Below are 20,121 nucleotides of genomic sequence, written 5' to 3'. Positions count from 1 at the left end.
CTGGATGCATTTTTGTCATTTCTTTGATTTAAAAAGCAACCCACGAGGTCAAAATCTGAATGAACACATAAGATGCAATGAGTTGTGCTTCAGATTCCCAGCTGTAATGAAAATACAGTGTAAGGGCAAGAAAATGCGAATCTGACAAACCAAATGTGGTTGCAACATAATTGTGTTTGACCAGGTCCACACACGCACAATGTTGTGTCAGCCAATGGCTCAGTTGGTAGCACCCTCACCTTTGAGTTTAGAAGGTTGGTGGGTTCAAGTCTCCCACTCTCAGAGACTAGAGGACAAAAATCTAGGACTGACAGATAAGAACATAAGAAATAGGAGCAGGAGTAAGGCCATTCGGCCCTTTGAGCCTGCTCCACCATTCAATGAAATCATGGCTGATCTTCTGCCTCAACTCCATTCACCGGCCATATCCCTTGATGCCCTTACTAGTCAGAAATCTATCGACTTCTGTTTTGAATATACCCAATGACTGAGCCTCCACAGCCCTCTGGGGCAGAGAATTCCAAAGATTCACCACCCTCTGTGTGAAGAAATTTCTTCTCATCTCAGTCCTGAATGGCCTACCCTTTATCCTGAGGCTGTGGCCCCTGGTTCTAGACTCCCCAGCCAAGGGAAACATTCTCCCAGCATCCACCCTATCAAGCCCTGCAATAATTTTGTATGCTTCAATGAGATTCCCCTCTCATTCTTCTGAATTCAAGAGAATACAGGCCTAATTTACTCAGTCTCTTCTCATACGACAGTCCCGCCATCCCAGGAATCCACCTCGTGAACCTTCATGAACCCCGGTGCTGCACTGTCGGAGGTGCCGTCTTTCGGATGTAGATGTTAAACTGAGGCCCCTCTGCTCTCTCAGGTGGATGCAAGAGATCCTGTGGCACTATTTCGAAGAAAGAGCAGGGGAGTTCTCCCCAGACTCCTGGACAATATTTATCCCTCAACTCAAACATCACGAAAAAAACATCAGATTATTGGGCCAACATCACATTGCTCGTTTGTGGGAGCTTGCTGTGTGCTGCCATGTTTCCTGCATTACAACAATAACTGTACTTCAAAAAAGTATTCTGCTGGTTTGCACGTTGGGACATCCTGAGGTCATGACCGATTCTATATGAATGCAATTTCTTTATGAGGAAGAATAGGCATGTGTACAAATATGCTGCACCTACCTTGCAGCTCTCCTGGTGAACCGAACTTTTTCCATATTTACGCCCAGGTACAGCAGCCCTGGTCGCTCGGCAACCTCCACCTTTGCAACTGGCACCTGGACATTTACAGGCCCAAAGCCCTTGGGCACAAAACAGGCCATCCTCCTTCACCCACACTTCCTGCACCAACACCCCCAAAAGAGTCCGCAGGCTGGAGCCTAGGGCAGGACACTCGCCGCACACACACGTATTGCAAATGTGTTGCTCCCTGGAGGGAAATTACGGTCAGCTCCCCTTTAAGTGGAAGCAGCAACCCTTTATGGATTTGCTGGTTTGCCCAATTTATCAGAGTTTCAAACAAAAATCTATCCGGCCTGCTTCTCTTTACCTAAGGAAGGATATACTTACCATAGAGTGAGTGCAACGAAGGTTCACCAGACTGGTTCCTGGGATGGGGGGATTGTCCTATGAGGAGAGATTGATTAGACTAGGCCTATATTCTCTAGAGTCTAGAGTTTAGAAGAATGAGAGGTGATCATTGAAACATACACAATTCTTACAGGGCTTGACAGGGTAGATACAGGGAGGATGTTTCCCCCTGGCTGGGGAGTCTAGAACCAGGGCTCACAGTCTCAGAATAAGGGGTCGGCCATTTAGAACTGCGATGAGGAGAAATTTCTTCACTCACAGGATGGTGAATCTTTGGAATTCTCTACCCCAGAGGCCTGTGGAGGCTCAGTCAAGATGGAGATCGATAGGTTTTTGAATATTAAGGGGACCAAGGGATATGGGGATCGTGCAGGAAAGTGGAGTTGAGGTAGAAGATCAGCCATGATCTTATTGAATGGGCAGAGCAGGCTCGAAGGGCCAAATGGCCGACTCCTGCTCCAATTTCTTATGTTCTTATGTTCTCCGAATACATTTTTCAGGTGCAAGGAATCAGAACATTGAGTGAGGTGAGGCCTCCACACCTACAATGTAACTGAAGGGATAATTACTAGTCCTAGCCCCTTTAGGGCTACCCCGGATCAGGCGTATTCCCCAGATGTTCACTTTCAACTAAGGTTTGAGGTAGCCGAATCCTAAAGACACTTAATTGGGTCAAAAGGTCCAGACTATCTCTCCCTGAAGGAAAGGAACAACCTGAAAATGTTACCATCCTCCAGATAGCACTTTTAATAAGTTTAGCTAGACTGTAACGTTTCGGATATTATGAGGGTCTGGAAAACTCCCCCAGAATTCTGCAACTCCTCACCAAAGAGTGTGCAGAGATTGAGTTTGTGAGTTTTTGATACAGAATTCTTATGTGAAACAATTCTAAAAATATATAGATCTATTAAAGAACTGACATGCAGTTTACAGTTGGTGAGCCAATCGCATCATTAACAGTTCCAAAAAGAGAAAACTTACAATCCTATTATCAGAGAACATTACTTTCAAATCTTAACTTCGCTACAGTCTTACAGTTCTTAAAGTTCTATTTAGGATATCCACCAAAATCAAATGCCTTTGATCCCTGAGGTACAAAGAGTTGGAGACTTACAGAGCTGCCTCTAAAGCCGAGAAACGCTTTGCCCGATTAAAGGGAGTCTGTTATCCCATTTGAGAGTTCAATATTTATACCCTTTTCCAGTGATATTTCCTTTAAGGTTTTCTGCTGATGTAAGCTAATTATCTCTAGTCATTTATCTGCCGACCCCTGCAATTCTTACAGTCGCCTCAGCTGGTAGCATTACAGAATTATGTCTCCTCTCTAGGTGTTCGAAGTTTACCATAAAAACCGTGTGACGGCAGGTGTGTTTTTTACTTGATGTCATTTTTACGAAGGCAGATGTTTGTGCTTCTTTACAAGGTGTAAATTAGAACACCTTATCCAGGGTGAACCATTGTTTCATTCCCAAAGGTCAGCCTGTCGGGAGCCTTTAACCTTCTGTTTCAATAAGGTTATTGATTCAGGGTCACCTTATCTCAATAGCCAGAATGGTTTCACAACTTTCTCTCAATAGCCAGAATGCTTCCACAGCTATTTCAGAGCTCGGTTTCTAGATTTCCAAACCCAGTTTGTCCTGTTTCAATAAGGCCAAAATTCTTTCATAAGAGAGTGGGGGAGAACTTGGGTGGAGCCGCAAACGGGGCGCCAAGCTCGCCTGGGCGCCGGATTTAGCGCAGCGTTTGGAGCAGTAGCGACCGCTGGAAATTCAGCTTGAGCGCCCCAAGAGGGACACGGGGTGAGGCTCGAGGCGCTCCGCATCCCTCTTAGGGCGCTGAATCTGAATATTGCAGCGCAACGTGCCGCAGCGCCACGCGCTGCAGCACGGCGCGCTGCAGTACTGCAGGCCTTCCTCCCATTCTTAAGGGGGAGGGGCCTGCACCAGCGCGATCACAGATCGCGAGTGCCGGCAAAAGAGCCCGGCACCGAGGAGAAGTGCCGGGCTCTCAGAAAACAGCCGGCAATGCTGCGGGGGGCGATCAGGAGGCCGGGGATGGAGGTGCTGGCAGGCGGCCGCCGGAAAAAACAGCCGCCCCGCACCTCCACCTTAATTTGCGCCACTGCCGCCACAGGAAGGCCCCGTGAACCGGGCACCATTTGTGAATGGCGCTACAGAGGCGGTCGCTGCCAAATATCAAAATCGGGGCGCTGCGCACACCGATGACGCCATCGGAGGCGGCGCCGCGCAACAGGTTAACACTGCCATTAGCGCCCCAGCTAAATATCGCGGGAGGCGCGGCCAGTGGCGCTAAAGCCACTGAGTGCCCTCTTTAGGCGCTAACTGGTGGCGCAGCCCACCGAATTTCTAGGCCAGTGTATTTTTCTGAATAGGTTATATGGCTTATTCCTTCACAACTGCACCGCAGGTAAGCACATCCCTGTTTTTACTGGAGTCGGAAAATCTGGGCTTACGTGTTTGGGTGCAACCGGAACCGTTCAGTGAATCATAGAAACTTACAGCACAGAAGGAGGCCATTCGGCCCATCGCGCCTGCTCTTTGAAAGAGCAGTCATGCTCAGTCCCAAACCTCCTACTTTTTGTCCGTAACCCTGCAAGTTCCTCATTCTCAAGTCCCGGACAACTCCCATTTTAAATTATTTGTGGAATGAGCTGCCACCACCTTTTCAGGTCGAGCGTTCCAGATCCCGACAACTTGCTGAGTGAAAAAAATGTCTCCTCATCTCCCCTCTAGATCATTTGCCAATGATTTTAAATCTATGACCTTTGGTTATTGACCCACTCGCCAGAGGGGACAGCCCTTCTCTATCTACTTTATCAAAACCTCTCATCATCTTGAAACATAGAAAACATAGAAAAATAGGAGCAGGAGTCGGCCATTCGGCCTTTTGAGCCTGCTCCACCATTCAATGTGATCATGGCTGATCCTCTATCTCAATATCATATTCCCTCTCTCTCCCCATCCCCCTTGATGCTTTTTGTGCCTAGAAATCTATATCTCCTCCTTAAATATATTCAGTGACTTGGCCTCCACAGCCTTCTGTGGTAGAGAATTCCACAGGTTCACCACCCTCTGAGTGAAGACATTTCTCCTCATCTCAGTCCTAAATATCCTACCCCGTATCCTGAGACTGTGGCCCCTCGTTCTAGACCCCCCAGCCAAGGGAAACATCCTCCGTGCAGCCAGTCTGTCTAGCCCTGTCAGAATTTTATACGTTTGATTGAGATCCCCTCTCATTCTTCTAAACTCTGGTGAATATAGGCCTAGTCGACCCAATCTCTCCTCATATGACAGTCCTGCCATCTCGGGAATCAGTCTGGTGAACCTTCGCTGCACTCCCTCAATGGCAATTATATCCTTTCTTAGGTAAGGTGACCAAAACTGCTCACAGTACTCCAGGTGTGGTCTCACCAAGGCCCTGTATAACTGTAGTAAGACATCCTTGCTCCTGTACTCAAATCCTCTTGCAATGAAGGCCAACATACCATTTGCCTTCCTAACTGCTTGCTGCACCTGCATGTTTGCTTTCAGTGACTGGTGTACAAGGACCTTGTCCCTGATGAAATCCTGTTAAAACTTCTCTGTACCCTTTCTACTGCTTTGACATCTTTATAGAATCGACTGGTGCAACATTGGCCCCTTCAGAGCATTTCATGTGCGGGTAGGCTAAGGCCTTAGTAGAAGGGGCAGCCAGTTCGAAGTAGCACAAAGGTAATGGGTCAACAACTTGAAGCATTCAGAAGATCCACCAGACGTCATTCTCACCAGGCTCAAGAGCACAGACACTCACTTCCCCTGGGAACTAGAGCAGTGCTTTTCAAATTAGTGTGCAGAGAGCCCCTGCAAAACGTTGACACACTCCCTGTGCTGCTTTCCAAAAGTCAGATACCTAAGAGTATTGCAATTGCAGAATATGAAAACAGCAACAAAACCAACATGCCGGTCAGTCAACTAATAGGCAATAATTCTGATATCTGAAGACTTCTCCTAGAATCCAAGGGCCTCTGATTTGAAAATGCAAGTTACCAAAAACCTGGCTGTTCCTCAATTGTATTTTTTTTATTTGTTCCTGGGATGTGGGCGTCACTGGCAAGGCCAGCATTTATTGCCCATCCCTAGTTGCCCTTCAGAAGGTGGTGGTGAGCCGCCTTCTTGAACTGCTGCCGTCCGTGTGGTGAAGGTGCTCCCACAGTGCTGTTAGGTAGGGAGTTCCAGGATTTTGACCCAGTGATGATGAAGGATCGGCTGATATACTTCCGAGTCAGGATGGTGTGTGACTTGGAGGTGATAGTGTTCCCATGCACCCCATCCTGCTAGGTGGAAGAGGTCACGGGTTTGGGAGGTGTTGTCGAAGAAGCCTTGGCGAGTTGCTGCACTGCATCTTGTAGATGGTACACACTGCAGCCACGGTGCGCCGGTGGTGGAGGGAGTGAATGTTTAAGGTGGTGGACGTATTGGGGAGTCTCAAGTCTATGTAGGAAAGAGATAGGATCATAGAATGTTTATAGCACACAAAGAGGCCATTCGGCCCATCCCGGCTCTCTGCAAGAACACTTCAGCTAGTCCCACTCCCCGGCCTTTTCCCTGCAAACTTTTTTCTTTCAGGTACTTATTCAATTCCCTTTTGAAAGCCATGATTGAGTCTGCCTCCACCACCCTCTCAGGCAGCGCATTCCAGATCCTAACCACTCGCTGTGTAAAAAGTTTTTCCTCATGTCACCTTTGGTTCTTTTGCCAATCACCTTACATCTGTGTCCTCTGGTTCTTGACCCTTCCACCAACAGGAACAGTTTCTCCCTATCTACACTGTCCAGGCCCCTCATCGTTTTGAACACACCGATCAAATCTCTCAACCTTCTTTGCTCTAAGGAGAACCACCCCTGGTTCTCCAGTCTATCCACGTAACTGAAGTCCCTCATCCCTGGAATCATTCTCGTAAATCTTTTCTGCACCCTCTCTAAGGCCTTCATATCCTTCCTAAAGTGCAGTGCCCAGAATTGGACAAAATAGTTCAGTTGAGGCCAAACCAGTGTTTTATGAAAAAGGTTCAGCATAACTTTCTTGGATCGGATAGGGTTAAAACTCCATTGTACATTGATTACTGTTTGTAAACAGCAGTGGGCCAGGGAAGTGGAGTGGTGGTAATAGTGCTTCTGCACTCCCAGCACCCATCACAGATTTTCACAACTGAAGCTCACTCTTATGTGCCCATTGAATTAATGGACAGAAAATCACAAGACAGCCGTGCACAATTTCATGCTATGCGTTTCTGGCCTGGACCAGTGGAATTTTCACCCCAGCTAATTGTGCAATTTGGAAATTGCAGGTTAGACAATTAACAAGGAGTCCTATGGGAAACCGAACATGAGCTAATGCTCGAGACACCAAGCGAGCGAGCACATCCGCAGGTGTTGAGCAGAGAGAGATGGGGAAGATGCTGGATTTCAGACCATCCAGATCAAAAGAAGAATTCAACCAGAAACAGATTTTCGCCAAATAAATTTTATTTAAAGGCTAGAATATAATTAGGTGAGGATTATTCATATAATAAAGGATTCATCAACTTGGTGTGCATTCTCACTTTGAGAGACTAGGTGGGGAATCTCTCCGTCACCAGCTAGATATTCGAGTGTATCATTAAGATCTTCTTCACCCAGCCTGGCATGGTTTTCCTTGGTAGCAGAGACCTGAGGAGACAGTAGTCATTTTAACATATCGGTATATGCACCATATCGGACCTGCATGGTGGCTGTACCTACCTGCACCATCAGCCAAACAAAATAGCCAGGCTCGTTTAGAAGTATTACAAAGCGCTGGTTAGGCCACAACTGGAGTATTGCGTCCAGTTCTGGTCACCACACTTTAGGAAGGATGTGAAGGCCCTCGAGGGTGCAGAGGAGATTTAGCAGAATGGTTCTGGGGAATTAGCTACAAGGACAGGTTGGAGAAGCTGGATTTGTTTTCATTAGAGCAAAAGGAGGTTGAGGGGTGATTTGATAGCGGTGTAGAAGATTATGACGGGTTTGGATAGGCTAGACAGGGAAAGGCTGTTCCCACTAGTTGATGGTACAAGGACTAGGGGACACAGATTTAAGGTTTTGGGCAAGAGATACAGGGGGGAATGTGAGGAAAAACTTGTTTTTACGCAGCGAGTGGCGAGGACCTGGAACTCACTGCCGACGGAAGTGGTGGAAGCGGAGACACTCTGTTTTCAAGAGGAGACTGGATAGGCACTTGAGGGAAATAAACTTGCAGGGCTACGGGCATAGAGTGGGGGAATGGGACTGACTGGATTGCTCTGCAGAGAGCCGGCATGGACTCGATGGGCCGAATAGCCTCCCTTCTGTGCCTTTATGACTATGATCGAGAGTGAGCGAAAAAGCGAGAGCACGAAAGAAATATAGTGGAGAGCGAAAGAAAGAGAAAAAGCGAGAGAAAAAAGAAAGTTGCCATGTTTCTTGACAAGGGTGACTAATGATGGTGTCCTTGAAGGAACAACAAAAAAGGCAAGTGTTGAGGAGTCTGATGAAAAAAAATGACACACTGGAGGTACATGGCTCAGAAGGCATGAGGAACATTGTTACAATCTGAGAAAGTGAATGGTCAGATCAAGTAACAGGTAAAGAATGTGACTAGAAGTAATGATGGAACTGACAGGTGTAACATTAAGGGCTGTCACCATCTACCTGTGTAGAGGCTACAAAGGGTGCAGTGCACTGGTTAGCAACCTCCAGAGCAACAGTTAGTTAATAACATTTTCACATTTGAAAGATGGGCCAAGTTTTAAAGCCAAAATGTGAAGGCTATGCAGGAGAGAATGCTGGCAATTATCCCACATGAATGGCAAGAGAAATTTAGGGGTCAATTGCCCCCTCTATAGGAGACCTGAGGAGACAGTTATCTTCTTGTATGGTCTTCCCATGGAATGTCCCACCTATGGCCAAAGGGGCAAGTGTCTCTTTCCAATGCTGCTCTCAACTTGGCTGTTGAGATGTGAGCAGAGCGGAGTGATTGCTCCATTTCCTTGCTTGGAAGAGCAGAGGTCTCCACTCAGCGGCCATCAGACAGCAGCGAGCGTCAAATCCAAATAGGACGACTTTTTTTTTTTGGAGATGGTAACAGTCATGTGGATCAATGGCTGCTTAGCAACAAAAGCTACAGATTGGATTTTCATACAAAAATCGGATAAATACCTCATCATCATCATCTTCTCTGTGGATTTCTTTCCAATCTCCAAACTGAGCCCAGACGTCCTAGATGGACACAAAAGAAGTTGTGGGTATATTGACAGGCATGTTATTGGCCTGGAACATTTCTTCTCATGAGTTTTGAGCTCAGAGGTATGCTATTGCTGGGACATATATACCAAGTCACATAGCCTTCCCACACGGTCACCATCTAGGGTCAGAGTTGCAGATTGGGCAAAGAACTGAAGGGAATCCAATGCACATGGAACTGCACCCAATGATAGGAGAAAATTAAAAGGGGAACACACACAAATTAAGTTGTGTTTTCTTCAAAAAGAGACTTGGATCACTCGGAGTTTGACTGGAACAGTCCAAACAAAATTTGAATGTTAGATCTGTACCAGAAGGCAAAGATAGAGGATCTGCAACCGAACAAAAGGCAAATGCATACTTTGATCTTCCTAGTTCACAGCAGACAAAAGTCAGGGGCTTGTGTTAGCTTTCCCATCCTTGGACGGTGGGCTCAAAATCCCTACAAGACAGCAAGGCTTTCTCTTCCCACTTAAAATGACACAGGAACCAACCTAGAGCTTAAATAAAGCTACATTGTAATATGACTACAGGAAACTCTCGTTTAAACGGCACCTAAATATCCAGAATTCTCTATTAACCAACAAAATAAGACACCACCTCAATAACCGGAAATGTTGCCGAGTCCGAGTCTCCCGCGGTGGCCGAGTTAGTCACTGGGGGTAGTTCTCCAAACTGCCACTACTCGGCTTCTTGGCGCTGTCAGAAGTCTGAATACCTCAGTAACAGGAGTCTGACTCTCCTGCGCTGTATATAGTTGTTAACAGTAAAACAAAACTTATACAGTAAAGTAATTGAACAGTTATGGATTACCCTCAACTGGCAGTACTGTACTTAATCAAGCATCTTCCACCATCCATTTAACAACATTCTGTAGGTGAGTACCCAATTACTGTATACTGCACATTTCTTGATTTTTTAAATTTTTGTTTGTTAAAAATAGCCTCGGTAGATAAACCGCTCCCTCATCTGGAATTTTTAATCAATCGGCACAGTCCCGGTCCCGTCAGTGCCGGATACCAAAGAGTTTCCTGTACTACCATTGGGGTTGGTCCGCATACAGAAGTTAAAACAGAGCGAGGAACTCACCAGGGCACAGAGTGTTTTGGACCCACTGTTGACATCTGCCACTTGGTGCCTCCCAGACTGATCACCCACATGATTGATGTTCTTCAGGTTTTCCTGTAGAGAGGAGGAACTGTATATATTGGAAACCAATAAAACTAGAAGAGGTTTGCCACTGACTATCTTGGTCCACTTAGAGGGCATGGTACCAGTTGACTGAGGCATTTACTAGTCATGATCATGGATACCTTATGGCTTGGACGCCACTGAAGGAGAAGAGTACTTCAGAATGGTTACAGCACAGTAGGAGGTCATCCAGCACAGTAGGAGGTCATCCAGCCCATCAAGCCCACACCAGCTCTCTGCAAGAGCACCTCAGCAAATCCCACTGCCCTGCCCTTTTCCCTGTAGCCCTGCAATTGTTTCCCCCCCTTCAGGTACTTATCCAATTCCCTTTTGAGTCTGCCTCCACCACCCTCTCGGGCAGGGCATTCCAGATCCTAACCACTCACTGCGTAAAAAAGTTATCCCCTCGTGGCACCTTTGGTTCTTCTGTCAATCACCTTAAATCTGTGTCCTCTGTTCCCATTGGCAGAAGGGTCAAGAACCAGTTTCTCTCCACCTACTCTTGTCTAGACCTCCCATTTATAGTGGGTTGCACTGTTCATACAATCACACCATTAGCAATTTCCTCCCCCCCCCCTCAAAGCTCAAATATAAGACACCGAGCTTGATTATTCTAATAATAACCCACTGCAGATTGAATTGTGGTAATACCAGATTGATTAGGTCAGAAATAATACCGCTCCAGCAGAGGGCACCGAAAGAACTTATATATACACACACACACACAGCACCTTTTACAACCAAAACACTTTGCAGCCAATGAAGTACTTTTGAAGTATAATCACTGTTGTAATGTAGGAAACACAGCAGCAAATTGAGGGCAGACTTGGTTTAACATCTTTTCCAAAAAAAAGCAGCACCACCAACAGTGCAGCACTCCCTCAATACTGCACTGAAGGGTCAGCCTAGATTATGCACTCAAATCTCTGGAGTGGGGCTTGAACCAACAACCTTCTGAGTCAGAGGCTACCACTGAGCCAACACCATCACCTAGTGGTAATATAGCAATGATGTCAAGGTAATAACCTCTCCCCAAGAGGCTTCATCAGAAACCAAATGAGTGGAGCATCCTGGTTATTATCAGCCATGACACCTGCAAGAGAAATCTATAGTGACAGATGGTAAACAATAGCACCATGGATAATATCTGAAGTCACAAGAGAAGAAGCTCAATAGTGATCATTTGAATCCCAACAAATCTGAGAGCTACTTACTGGGATTGCTCCAGAGAAGTAGTCAATACCGTTTTAAGAAATAGGAACAAGGAGGCCATTCAACCCCTCTACCCTGTTCCACCATTCAAGGAGCTTATGGCTGATTTGTGACCAAACTCCATTTGCCCCATATTCCTTAATACCTTTGGTGAATAAAAATTTTAATCAATCTCAAGATTTAAAATCAACAATTGAACCTGCATTAATTGCCTTTTGAGAAAGAGAGTTCCAAAATGTCTGCCACTTGAATCAATCAAGTGCAGCTTAAGTTACTGTTGGAACCTCAACACAGCTACAACCTGATTGCTTAAAGCTTGCTTGCAGAATTGGACAAATGTTTCACCACAATAACAAACAAACACTATTGCACTTGACCTTCTTACCAGCATCATGTTACAAAACTGATCCAAGCAAGCCAATAGAAATCTGTGGTTTTATCTGAGATCCATTTCATTCTCATTGGCTGCAAGCACCCCACCTGATAATCTCTTGTGTGAGTCAGAGACTGTCTTAAAGAAGTAATCATCTCATCTGATGTTGTGAGGAATTATTATTTTCAAGTCAGCGCACAAACTGGAAAGGAGTTTTACCTCGCGTGAGGCCGTCCGCGGCCGGTGTGCACCGAAGGGACTGGAGGGCAATGTCGATCTAGGAAACAGTACGATTTGGGTGGTTATTGTTTGTGCCCCTTTAAAAAGGGGGAACTTTTCTTCAATGACTTTGATTGGGTTGATGAGACTGGGGCAACCCAGTGTCCTCCTAATTGGCAATTAAGAAGAGTAGAAAAGCTTTCTCTGGTCTCATTGTTAAAGGTTCCAGGCCCTGAAATTCCAGGACCTGGCAGAAGCTGGGTTCTTTGGGTATGGGGACGAGGGGGTTGGGCTGGAATTGGGGGAGGGGCCTGGTTCCATCAGACCTTTTATTCGTTTATGGGATGTGGGCATCGCTGGCAAGGCCAGCATTTATTGCCCATCCCCAGTTGCCCTTGAGAAGGTGGTGGTGAGCCGCCTTCTTGAACCGCTGCAATCCGTGTGGTGAAGGTACTCCCACAGTGCTGTTGGGGAGGGAGTTCCAGGATTTTGACCCAGCGACGATGAAGGAACGGCCTATATATTTCCAAGTCAGGATGGTGTGTGACTTGGAGGGGAGCTTGCAGGTGGTGGTGTTCCCATGCTCCTGCTGCCCTTGTCCTTCTAGGTGGAAGAGGTCGCGGGTTTGGGAGGTGCTGCCGAAGAAGCCTTGGTGAGTTACTGCAGTGCATCTTGTAGATAGTACACGCTGCAGCCACAATACGCCGGTGGTGGAGGGAGTGAATGTTTAAGGTGGTGGATGGGGTGCCAATCAAATGGCCTGCTTTGTCCTGGTGTCGAGCTTCTTGAGTGTTGTTGGAGCTTCACTCATCCACCTTTGTGAAGTTGGGGAATTCTGTTGGGAGTGGGCGCGGTGCACTTCTTGTGGCTCTCATCCTTCTGTCCCTGAAGCCATTGGGAGAGGTGGAACTGGCAAGGTGGCATCCTCCACTAGAAATCGCGCCAGTCCCGTGTTTACTGTGAGCGCGAATCAGGCATAGTTACAGCGCCAATATGGCGGTGAGGATCCAATGTGGGTTTCCCGGCAGGTGCCACTCTGATATACCTGGCCCGCATGATGCCCTGGGAACGCCCACCTTGCGTGTGTTCATGACACTGTTTCTGGGACGCGGGCTGGTGTCAGTGCTAGACTCAGGTGGCAAGTGGAAGTCCCTGCCCAGCTGTCTTTCTGGGGGTGGAGTGGGGATTAAGGAATTTCAGCCTCTTGATGGTTTGTCTTGCAGTCGTGGCCTGTAATACCCATGATGTGTGCTGAGCATTGAACTCACATTCTACTGGTTCTGCTCAAGAAGGAGTTAGATATATTTCTGAAGGCTAAAGGGATCAATGGGAGAAAGCAGCGGCAGGGTACTGAATTTGAATGTTCAGTCATGATCTCATTAAATGGCGGAATAGGCTTGAGGGGCCGAATGGCCTACTCCTGCTCCTATCTTCTATGTAATTAGCACTGGTACTAAATAAAAACAATGAACTTCTCGTGCTTAACAGGTCCAGCTAGTTACACATTGCAAAGCAAGAGGCATCAGGCTCTTTCACTGTATTAGTAGTCACCAACAACGACTTGCATTTATCTAGCACCTTTATCATCCCAAGGCGCTTCAGCTGTGTTTTTGATTCCTAAGTCTAAATCGTCAATGTAAATTGTGAACAGCAGTGGTCCCAGCGCTGATCTTTGTGGAACACCACCACCCATCTTCTACCACTGTGAATAGCTACCCTTTACTCCCACTCTCTGCTTTCTGTCCTGAGGCCAGCCACCAATCCACTCTGTTACTTGTCCCCTGACTCCGCATTCTCTGACCTTGTTCGTCAAAATATGGCTGAGATTTTCCACTTTAGCTCTCCTGGCACAGGCCGGGTGTGTGTGTGTTTCGGGAAATTGCACCCCCACCCAAGCCCATAATTTTATGACGATTCGATCGGAAAAATCACGGGCTGAGGGCGCGGCCATTCCCGACAGCCACGCGTCAGGAATGCTGACGGGTAAACTTTGGAACCATCACCCTTTAATTCATTCAGGGCTTACGATGGTTCTTTTCCCAAAGCAGGTGGGTTAAACTGTGCATAAGGTGACAGCACTCGGAGAATGAGCGGAACACATTCCCTCCCCAGTTTTGGGGGCGGAGGGCCTGTGCCCCTACAAGTTACAGCACACAGACGTTAACAATTATATTGGCTCCTATTACCCGAAATATCTGCCACCTGACCAATTCGCTGGACATAGAAACATAGAAGATAGGAGCAGGAGTAGACCATTTGGCCCCTCGAACCAGCTCCGCCATTCAATGCGATCATGGCTGATCATCCAAACTCAGTACCCTGTCCCTGCTTTCGCCCCGTATCCCTTGGTCCCTTTAGCCTTAAGAAATATATCTAACTCCTTCTTGAATTTATTCAATGAATTGGCCTCAACTGTCTTCTGTGGTAGAGAATTCCACAGGTTCACCACTCTCTGGGTGAAGAAATTCCTCCTCATCTCTGTCCTAAATGGCTTACCCCTTATCTTTAGACTGTGACCCATGGTTCTGGACTCCCCCGGCCGATATTTTTCCAAGTCAGGATGATGTGTGACTTGGAGGGGAACTTGCAGGTGGTGGTGTTCCCATGCGCCTGTTGCCCTTGTCCTTCTAGGCAGTAGAGGTCACGGGTTTGGGAGTTGCTGCAGTGCATCTTGTAGATGGTACACACTGCAGCCACGGTGTGCCGGTGGCGGAGGGAGCGGATGTTTAAGGTGGTGGAGGGGGTGCCAATCAAGCGGCTGCTTTGTCCTGGATGGTGTCGAGCTTCTTGAGTGTTGTTGGAGCTGCACTCATCCAGGCAAGTGGAGAGTATTCCATCACACACCTGCTCTTGTTGCCACAGTATTTATGTGGCTGGTCCAGTTAAGTTTCTGGTCAATGGTAACCCCCAGGATCTTGATGGTGGGGGATTCGGTAATGGTAATGCCATTGAATGTCAAGGGGTGGTGTTTAGACGCTCGTTTTTTGGAGATAGTCATTGCCTAGCAGTTCTGTGGCTCGAATGTTACCTGCCACTTATCAACCCATGCTTGAACGTTGTTCAGGTCTTGTTGCACGTGGGCATGGACTGCTTCATTATCTGAGGAGTTGTGAATGGCGCTGAGCACTGTGCAATCTTCAGCGAACATCCCCACTTCTGACCTTATGTTGGAGGGAAGGTCATTGATGAAGCAGCTGAAGATGGTTGGGCCTAGGACACTGCCCTGAGGAACTCCTGCAGTGACGTCCTGGAGCTGTGATGATTGACCTTCAATCACCACAACCATCGTCCTTTGTGCTAGGTATGACTCCAGCCAGTGGAGAGTTTTCCCCCCGGTTCCCGTTGACTTCAGTTTTACTAGGGCTCATTGATGCCACACTCGGTCAAATGCTGCCTTGATGTCAAGGGCAGTCACTCTCACCTCACCTCTGGAATTCAGCTCCTTTTCTCCATGTTTGGACCAAGGCTGTAATGAGGTCGGCAGCCGAGTGGTCTTGCTCTTTTGATTGAACAAATCAACTGTAAATTAAATAAAACTTTAAATAAATCTTAACAAATTAAATTAAAATTGCATTCACCGGGAGCGATGATGCACTCCAGTTCCCGTGGCGCCCACCAGTGGCAGAAGGCCTGGAGCATGCCGACGGACACTGCGTGCTCCATCTCCAGCGCCCGACCCCCTGCTGCCTGGACCTGTTTATGGTTACCTTCGCCAGGCACAGGAGCAGTCCTACGAGGTCCTCTGATCTGCCTGCTCCCCCCTGCCAAAGGGTGACCAAAGATCAGGAGCGTGAGACTGAAGTGCAGCCAGAAATCGAGGAGCAGCCCCTTCAAATAGTGGAACAGAGGCTGCAACCTCTCACATTCGGTATAAACGTGGAACATGGACTCCTCTCGGCCGCAGAAAAGGCAGGCGGCCTGGGAGTCCATGAACCTGTTTAAAAACTTATTGCACGGGACTGCTCCATGCAACACCCTCCAGGCCAAGTCCCCAGTAGAAAAAGGGAGGACTTCCCCCTTAGAGAGCCCCCCATTGGGGACCTCCGCCTCCGCCGGACGGCACACCAAGGCGTGTCCGGATGGCAGACGCAGATGGCAAAGTGGAGAGTGTGCAGGAGCAGCCCATACAGGAAACCCCTCCACGCGGAGCTAAAAGGCACGGAGGGCATTTACCCGAGATGGCTCAAGTTGTGAGGCGCCGGCTCCCGAGTGGGGTCTCGGGGCCGGGCGCCGATGAGGAATTCCGTCCGAACGGGGGTCAGTTCGGACAAGCTCGCCCCTCATGCTTGAGCCTCCTCGATACGGCTAGTGGAGTCGGGGCCCAGTGCCACTTTCAGCAACTCGATGGCTTTGGCCACGAGCCAGATGTTGGCTCAGGACAGGCGCTGCGCCAGCTCCTCCACTATCGAGCAGGTCCCCGACTCTGGTCACCGGCCGAGTGGTCTTGGTGGAATCCAAACTGCGCATTAGTGAGCACGTTATTGGTGAGTGCCGCTTGATAGCACTGTCGATTACACCTTCCATCACTTTGCTGATGATTGAGAGTAGACTGATGGGGCACTAATTGGCCGGGTTGTATTTGTCCTGCATTTTGTGGACAGGACACACCTGGGCAGTTTTCCACATTGTCAGATAGATGCCAGTGTTTTAGCTGTACTGGAACAGCATGGCTAGAGGCGTGACTAGTTCTAGAGCACAAGTCTTCAGCACGGCAGCCGGGATGTTGTCAGAGAACTTCCCAATGTCTAATAATTAAAATTATAACTAAAATATATAATAATTTATGGTACTTGGTTCCAAATCTGGTACTGATTTCTTCCAGTGAATCATCTTTAACCTACTACTCTATGAAACTTTAAAGGGACAATATTATCTTAATGTGGTAATATTCTTTTAAAAAGTGAGTTTGGAATATTGGGCACTGCTGCAAGATTATTGACTTATAATCACGGGAAAATAACCCTTTTTGTTCAAATTTTCAAACATCCTCCAGCATGAAATGGGTTCATTCTTAAAATGTGCTTTTTATTTTACAAATCAACCCATTGAGATAATTTTCTCCATCATATGTTTAGTTCATGAAAGTACAATTGGAACCTACAGTTATGCTGCATTGATTTTCTTCGTCATTTTTCTGAATCGCTTGTTTGAAATTTCAAGATTCCTGAAAACCGAGAGTAGGTAGACTAATGTCTCAACATTTGCTCGCTAGTCAAATGTTAAGAAGACTTGCATTTATATAGCACCTTTCACATCCTCAGGGTGCCCCAAAGCACTTTACAGCCAATGAAGTACTTTTGAAGTGGAGTCACTGTTGTAATGTAGGAAACGCGGCAACCAATTTGCGCACAGCAAGCTCCCGCAAACAGCAATGTGATGATGACCAGATAATCTGTTTTAGCGATGTTGATTGAAGGCTCAATATTGGCCAGGACTCACCTGCTCTTCTTCAAAATAGTGGCTATGGGATCTTTTACACCGACCCGAGAGCGCAGACAGGGCCTCGGTTTAACGTCTCATCCTAAAGATGGCACCTCTGACAGTGCAGCGCTCCTCCAGTACTGCACTAGAGTGTCAGCCTGGATTTTGTGTTCAAGTCTCATGGAGTGGGACTTGAACCCACAACCTTCTGACTCTGACGCAAAAGTGCTACCCACTGAGCCACAGCTGACACACACAAGGGTGAGGTAGATCAAGGGGCAGTGGTTAGGTGACCTTTGGTGAAGAATAACAAGGATTTTCAAGAAGGTTGAAGGGACATTATGTGTAACAAGGAGAGGAAAACACCTTAGGTAGAAAATACTGGGCTTATTCAGCAGTTCTGCTAGTGCCTGGAGAGAGAAGACAGGGTTAAACAGTCACTTTATTTTTCAAAGTAGCAATAATCTGGCATCTGAAGGGCCTGGGATGTTTCTCTAAGTTAAAGGCACTGGAGGTCGATGATCAGCCATGGTATTATTGGATGGCAGAGCAGGCTCGAGGGGCCATATGGCCTACTCCTGCTCTTACATCTTATGTCCTTATATAAATGCAAGCTGTTCTTATGTCAGCTGTAGCTCAGTGGGTAGCACACTTGCCTCAGTGATTGAAGGTTGTGATTTAAATCCCACTCCAGAAACTTGAGCACATAAATCTAGGCTGATGTTCCAGTGCAGTACTGAGGGAGTGCTGCACTGTCAGTCTTTCAGATGAAACATTAAAGTGAGACCCCAACTGCTCTCTCAGGTGGATGTAAAAGATCACATGGCACTATTTCCAAGAAGAGCAGGGGGAGTTCTCCCCAGTGTCCTGGGCCAATATTTATCCCTCGATCAACATCACTAAAACAGATTTTTAAAGAGGGGAAAGGGAGGAGGGGAGGAAATAACAAAAGGGAAGGTCTGTGATAGGATGGAAAGTTGGAGAGATTAAATGGCAAAAGATATGATGGTGCAAGACAAAAGGAGATGGTAATGGGACAAGTAAAGGAACCAAAGATGACTCTAGATGAGGTGAGAATGGCAATGGCAGAATGATCGACAGCTGCCATGTGAAAAAATAGGGGCAGAGGTTATGGTCAGAAATTGTTGCTCAGTGTAGAGTCCAGAAGGCTGTAAAGTGTCTAAAATAATTCTCACATGACAGCTGTTGATGATTCTGCCATTGGCATTTACACCTCATCCAGACTCATCTTTTGTTTCTTAACTTGTCCCATTACCATCCACTTTTGTCTTTTAATCTCTCTTGCCTTCCAGCCTATCACAAACTTTCCCTTTTTTTCTTTCCTCCCCTCCTTCCCTGCCCCACACTTACTTAAAATCCTGTTACATCTCTAACATTTTCCAGTTCTTATGAAGGGTCACCGATCTGAAATGTTAACTGTTTCTCTCTACAGATGCTGCCTGATCTACTGAATATTTCCAGCATTTTGTTTTTATTTCAGATTTTGCTTTTGGTTATGTAAATGCGAGTTGTTATACACACCTTTCACTTTCTCAGGATGTCCCAAAGTGCCAATTTTGAAATGTAGTCTTGTAAACACAGCAGCCAACGTCACATCAAAGGTCTCAGACAACAATGAGATAATGGAGTCGTTAATCGGGTTTTGAAAGTGCTGTTTGAAGAATCGAGTTTGCCAGGACACCAGAAAACTCCTGCTCTTTGTCGAACGGTGCCATGGGACCTTCTGCGTTCACACGAGAGAAGGTCCTTATTAAAAAAAAACGTTGAAATAATCTAATTAATTAAAGACCTGCAGAAGACAAACATCTCCGATCATGACTCGTGTCAAAGCTTTGGTACAATTTTATCAGATCGCACTCAAGTGTAACCCTGTCCCCCTTGATGTTGCTGGAGACGATGTGGTGCTGATACTGCAGGAAGAGAACCAGTTAAAACCTGCTTCAGGCCAGCTGGGGATTTTCTGCCCACTAACGTTAATGGGCGAAAAGTCATTGAAAGTAAATCTAAAGAAATCAAACTTCTCAAAGCCACCCACAATAGGCTATTCCAAATGTTACAATATTAAACATTATGCATCGCATCCCCTACTCGTAAATAACCAGTTATACACCTTTCAAATATTTTGGTGGCTCTTAAAAGAACCTTTGGTTTGTAAATCACGGTTATTTCTCAACTATCTTCAACCACCGAACCCATAGAGGGTGCGTCCCTGGCGTTTCAGCGCGTACACCACGTCCATGGCCGTCACCGTCTTGCGCTTGGCGTGTTCCGTGTAGGTGACCGAGTCCCTGATGACATTCTCGAGAAAGACCTTCAAAACTCCGCGGACCTCCTCATAGATCAAACCCGAAATTCGTTTGACACCCCCACGGCGAGCCAGGCGACGAATAGCTGGTTTAGTTATACCTTGGATGTTATCGCGGAGCACTTTACGGTGACGCTTCGCTCCGCCTTTGCCCAGTCCTTTACCACCCTTCCCTCTGCCTGACATGGTTCAAAGTCACTGCTCAAATAACCAAACGCACCCGCCCGCTGCCTATTTATATACAGTGTGAGCGGACCTGGGTGAAGAACCGCGGAAGGGGCGGTGTCGGCGTTTATCACGTGACTGCATTTCCACCATCCACCATTTCAAACCAATCTATCCGAATGTAAATTAAAATGTAAGGCAAAACTGGGTACGAAAAAGGGAAACATGTTCCTTTGTGCTTATATGTTGTTTCTGCAATTAATTTATGAATTAATTAAAACAAAAAAATCGTTTCTGTTGAACTGTCATAAGTTATTTCAAG

General features: G+C 46.8%; 1 protein-coding gene and 1 long non-coding RNA gene across 2 annotated transcripts; both read right to left on the bottom strand.

The window, feature by feature from the left end:
* Positions 1 to 7,107: 7,107 nt before the first annotated feature.
* On the bottom strand, positions 7,108 to 11,600 carry LOC147096136 (uncharacterized). The gene is made up of 4 exons (XR_015074864.1): positions 11,298 to 11,600; positions 9,982 to 10,074; positions 8,809 to 8,868; positions 7,108 to 7,302 (listed from the first exon to the last, which is right to left on the bottom strand). It is a non-coding gene; the product is annotated as an uncharacterized LOC147096136 (long non-coding RNA).
* A 7,514-nt stretch (positions 11,601 to 19,114) lies between these two features.
* Positions 19,115 to 19,823, bottom strand: LOC147096135 (histone H4-like). Its single transcript, XM_085975031.1, has one exon. It carries the CDS (start codon positions 19,818 to 19,820, stop codon positions 19,509 to 19,511), a length of 312 nt encoding a protein of 103 aa, XP_085831157.1. The 5' UTR covers positions 19,821 to 19,823; the 3' UTR covers positions 19,115 to 19,508.
* Positions 19,824 to 20,121: the final 298 nt, after the last annotated feature.

This window comes from Somniosus microcephalus, unplaced genomic scaffold, assembly GCF_052327205.1.
Source record: "Somniosus microcephalus isolate GS21.2 unplaced genomic scaffold, FLI_Smic_1.0 unresolved_chr1, whole genome shotgun sequence".
NCBI classification, from domain to species: domain Eukaryota; kingdom Metazoa; phylum Chordata; class Chondrichthyes; order Squaliformes; family Somniosidae; genus Somniosus; species Somniosus microcephalus.
Note: the sequence above shows the minus strand (reverse complement) of the source record. Positions and strands in the feature narration are given on the sequence as shown.

Coding starts and splice junctions, on each gene's coding strand:
- LOC147096135 (XM_085975031.1), bottom strand. CDS start 19,820: ATGTCAGGCAGAGGGAAGGGTGGTAAAGGACTGGGCAAAGGCGGAGCG.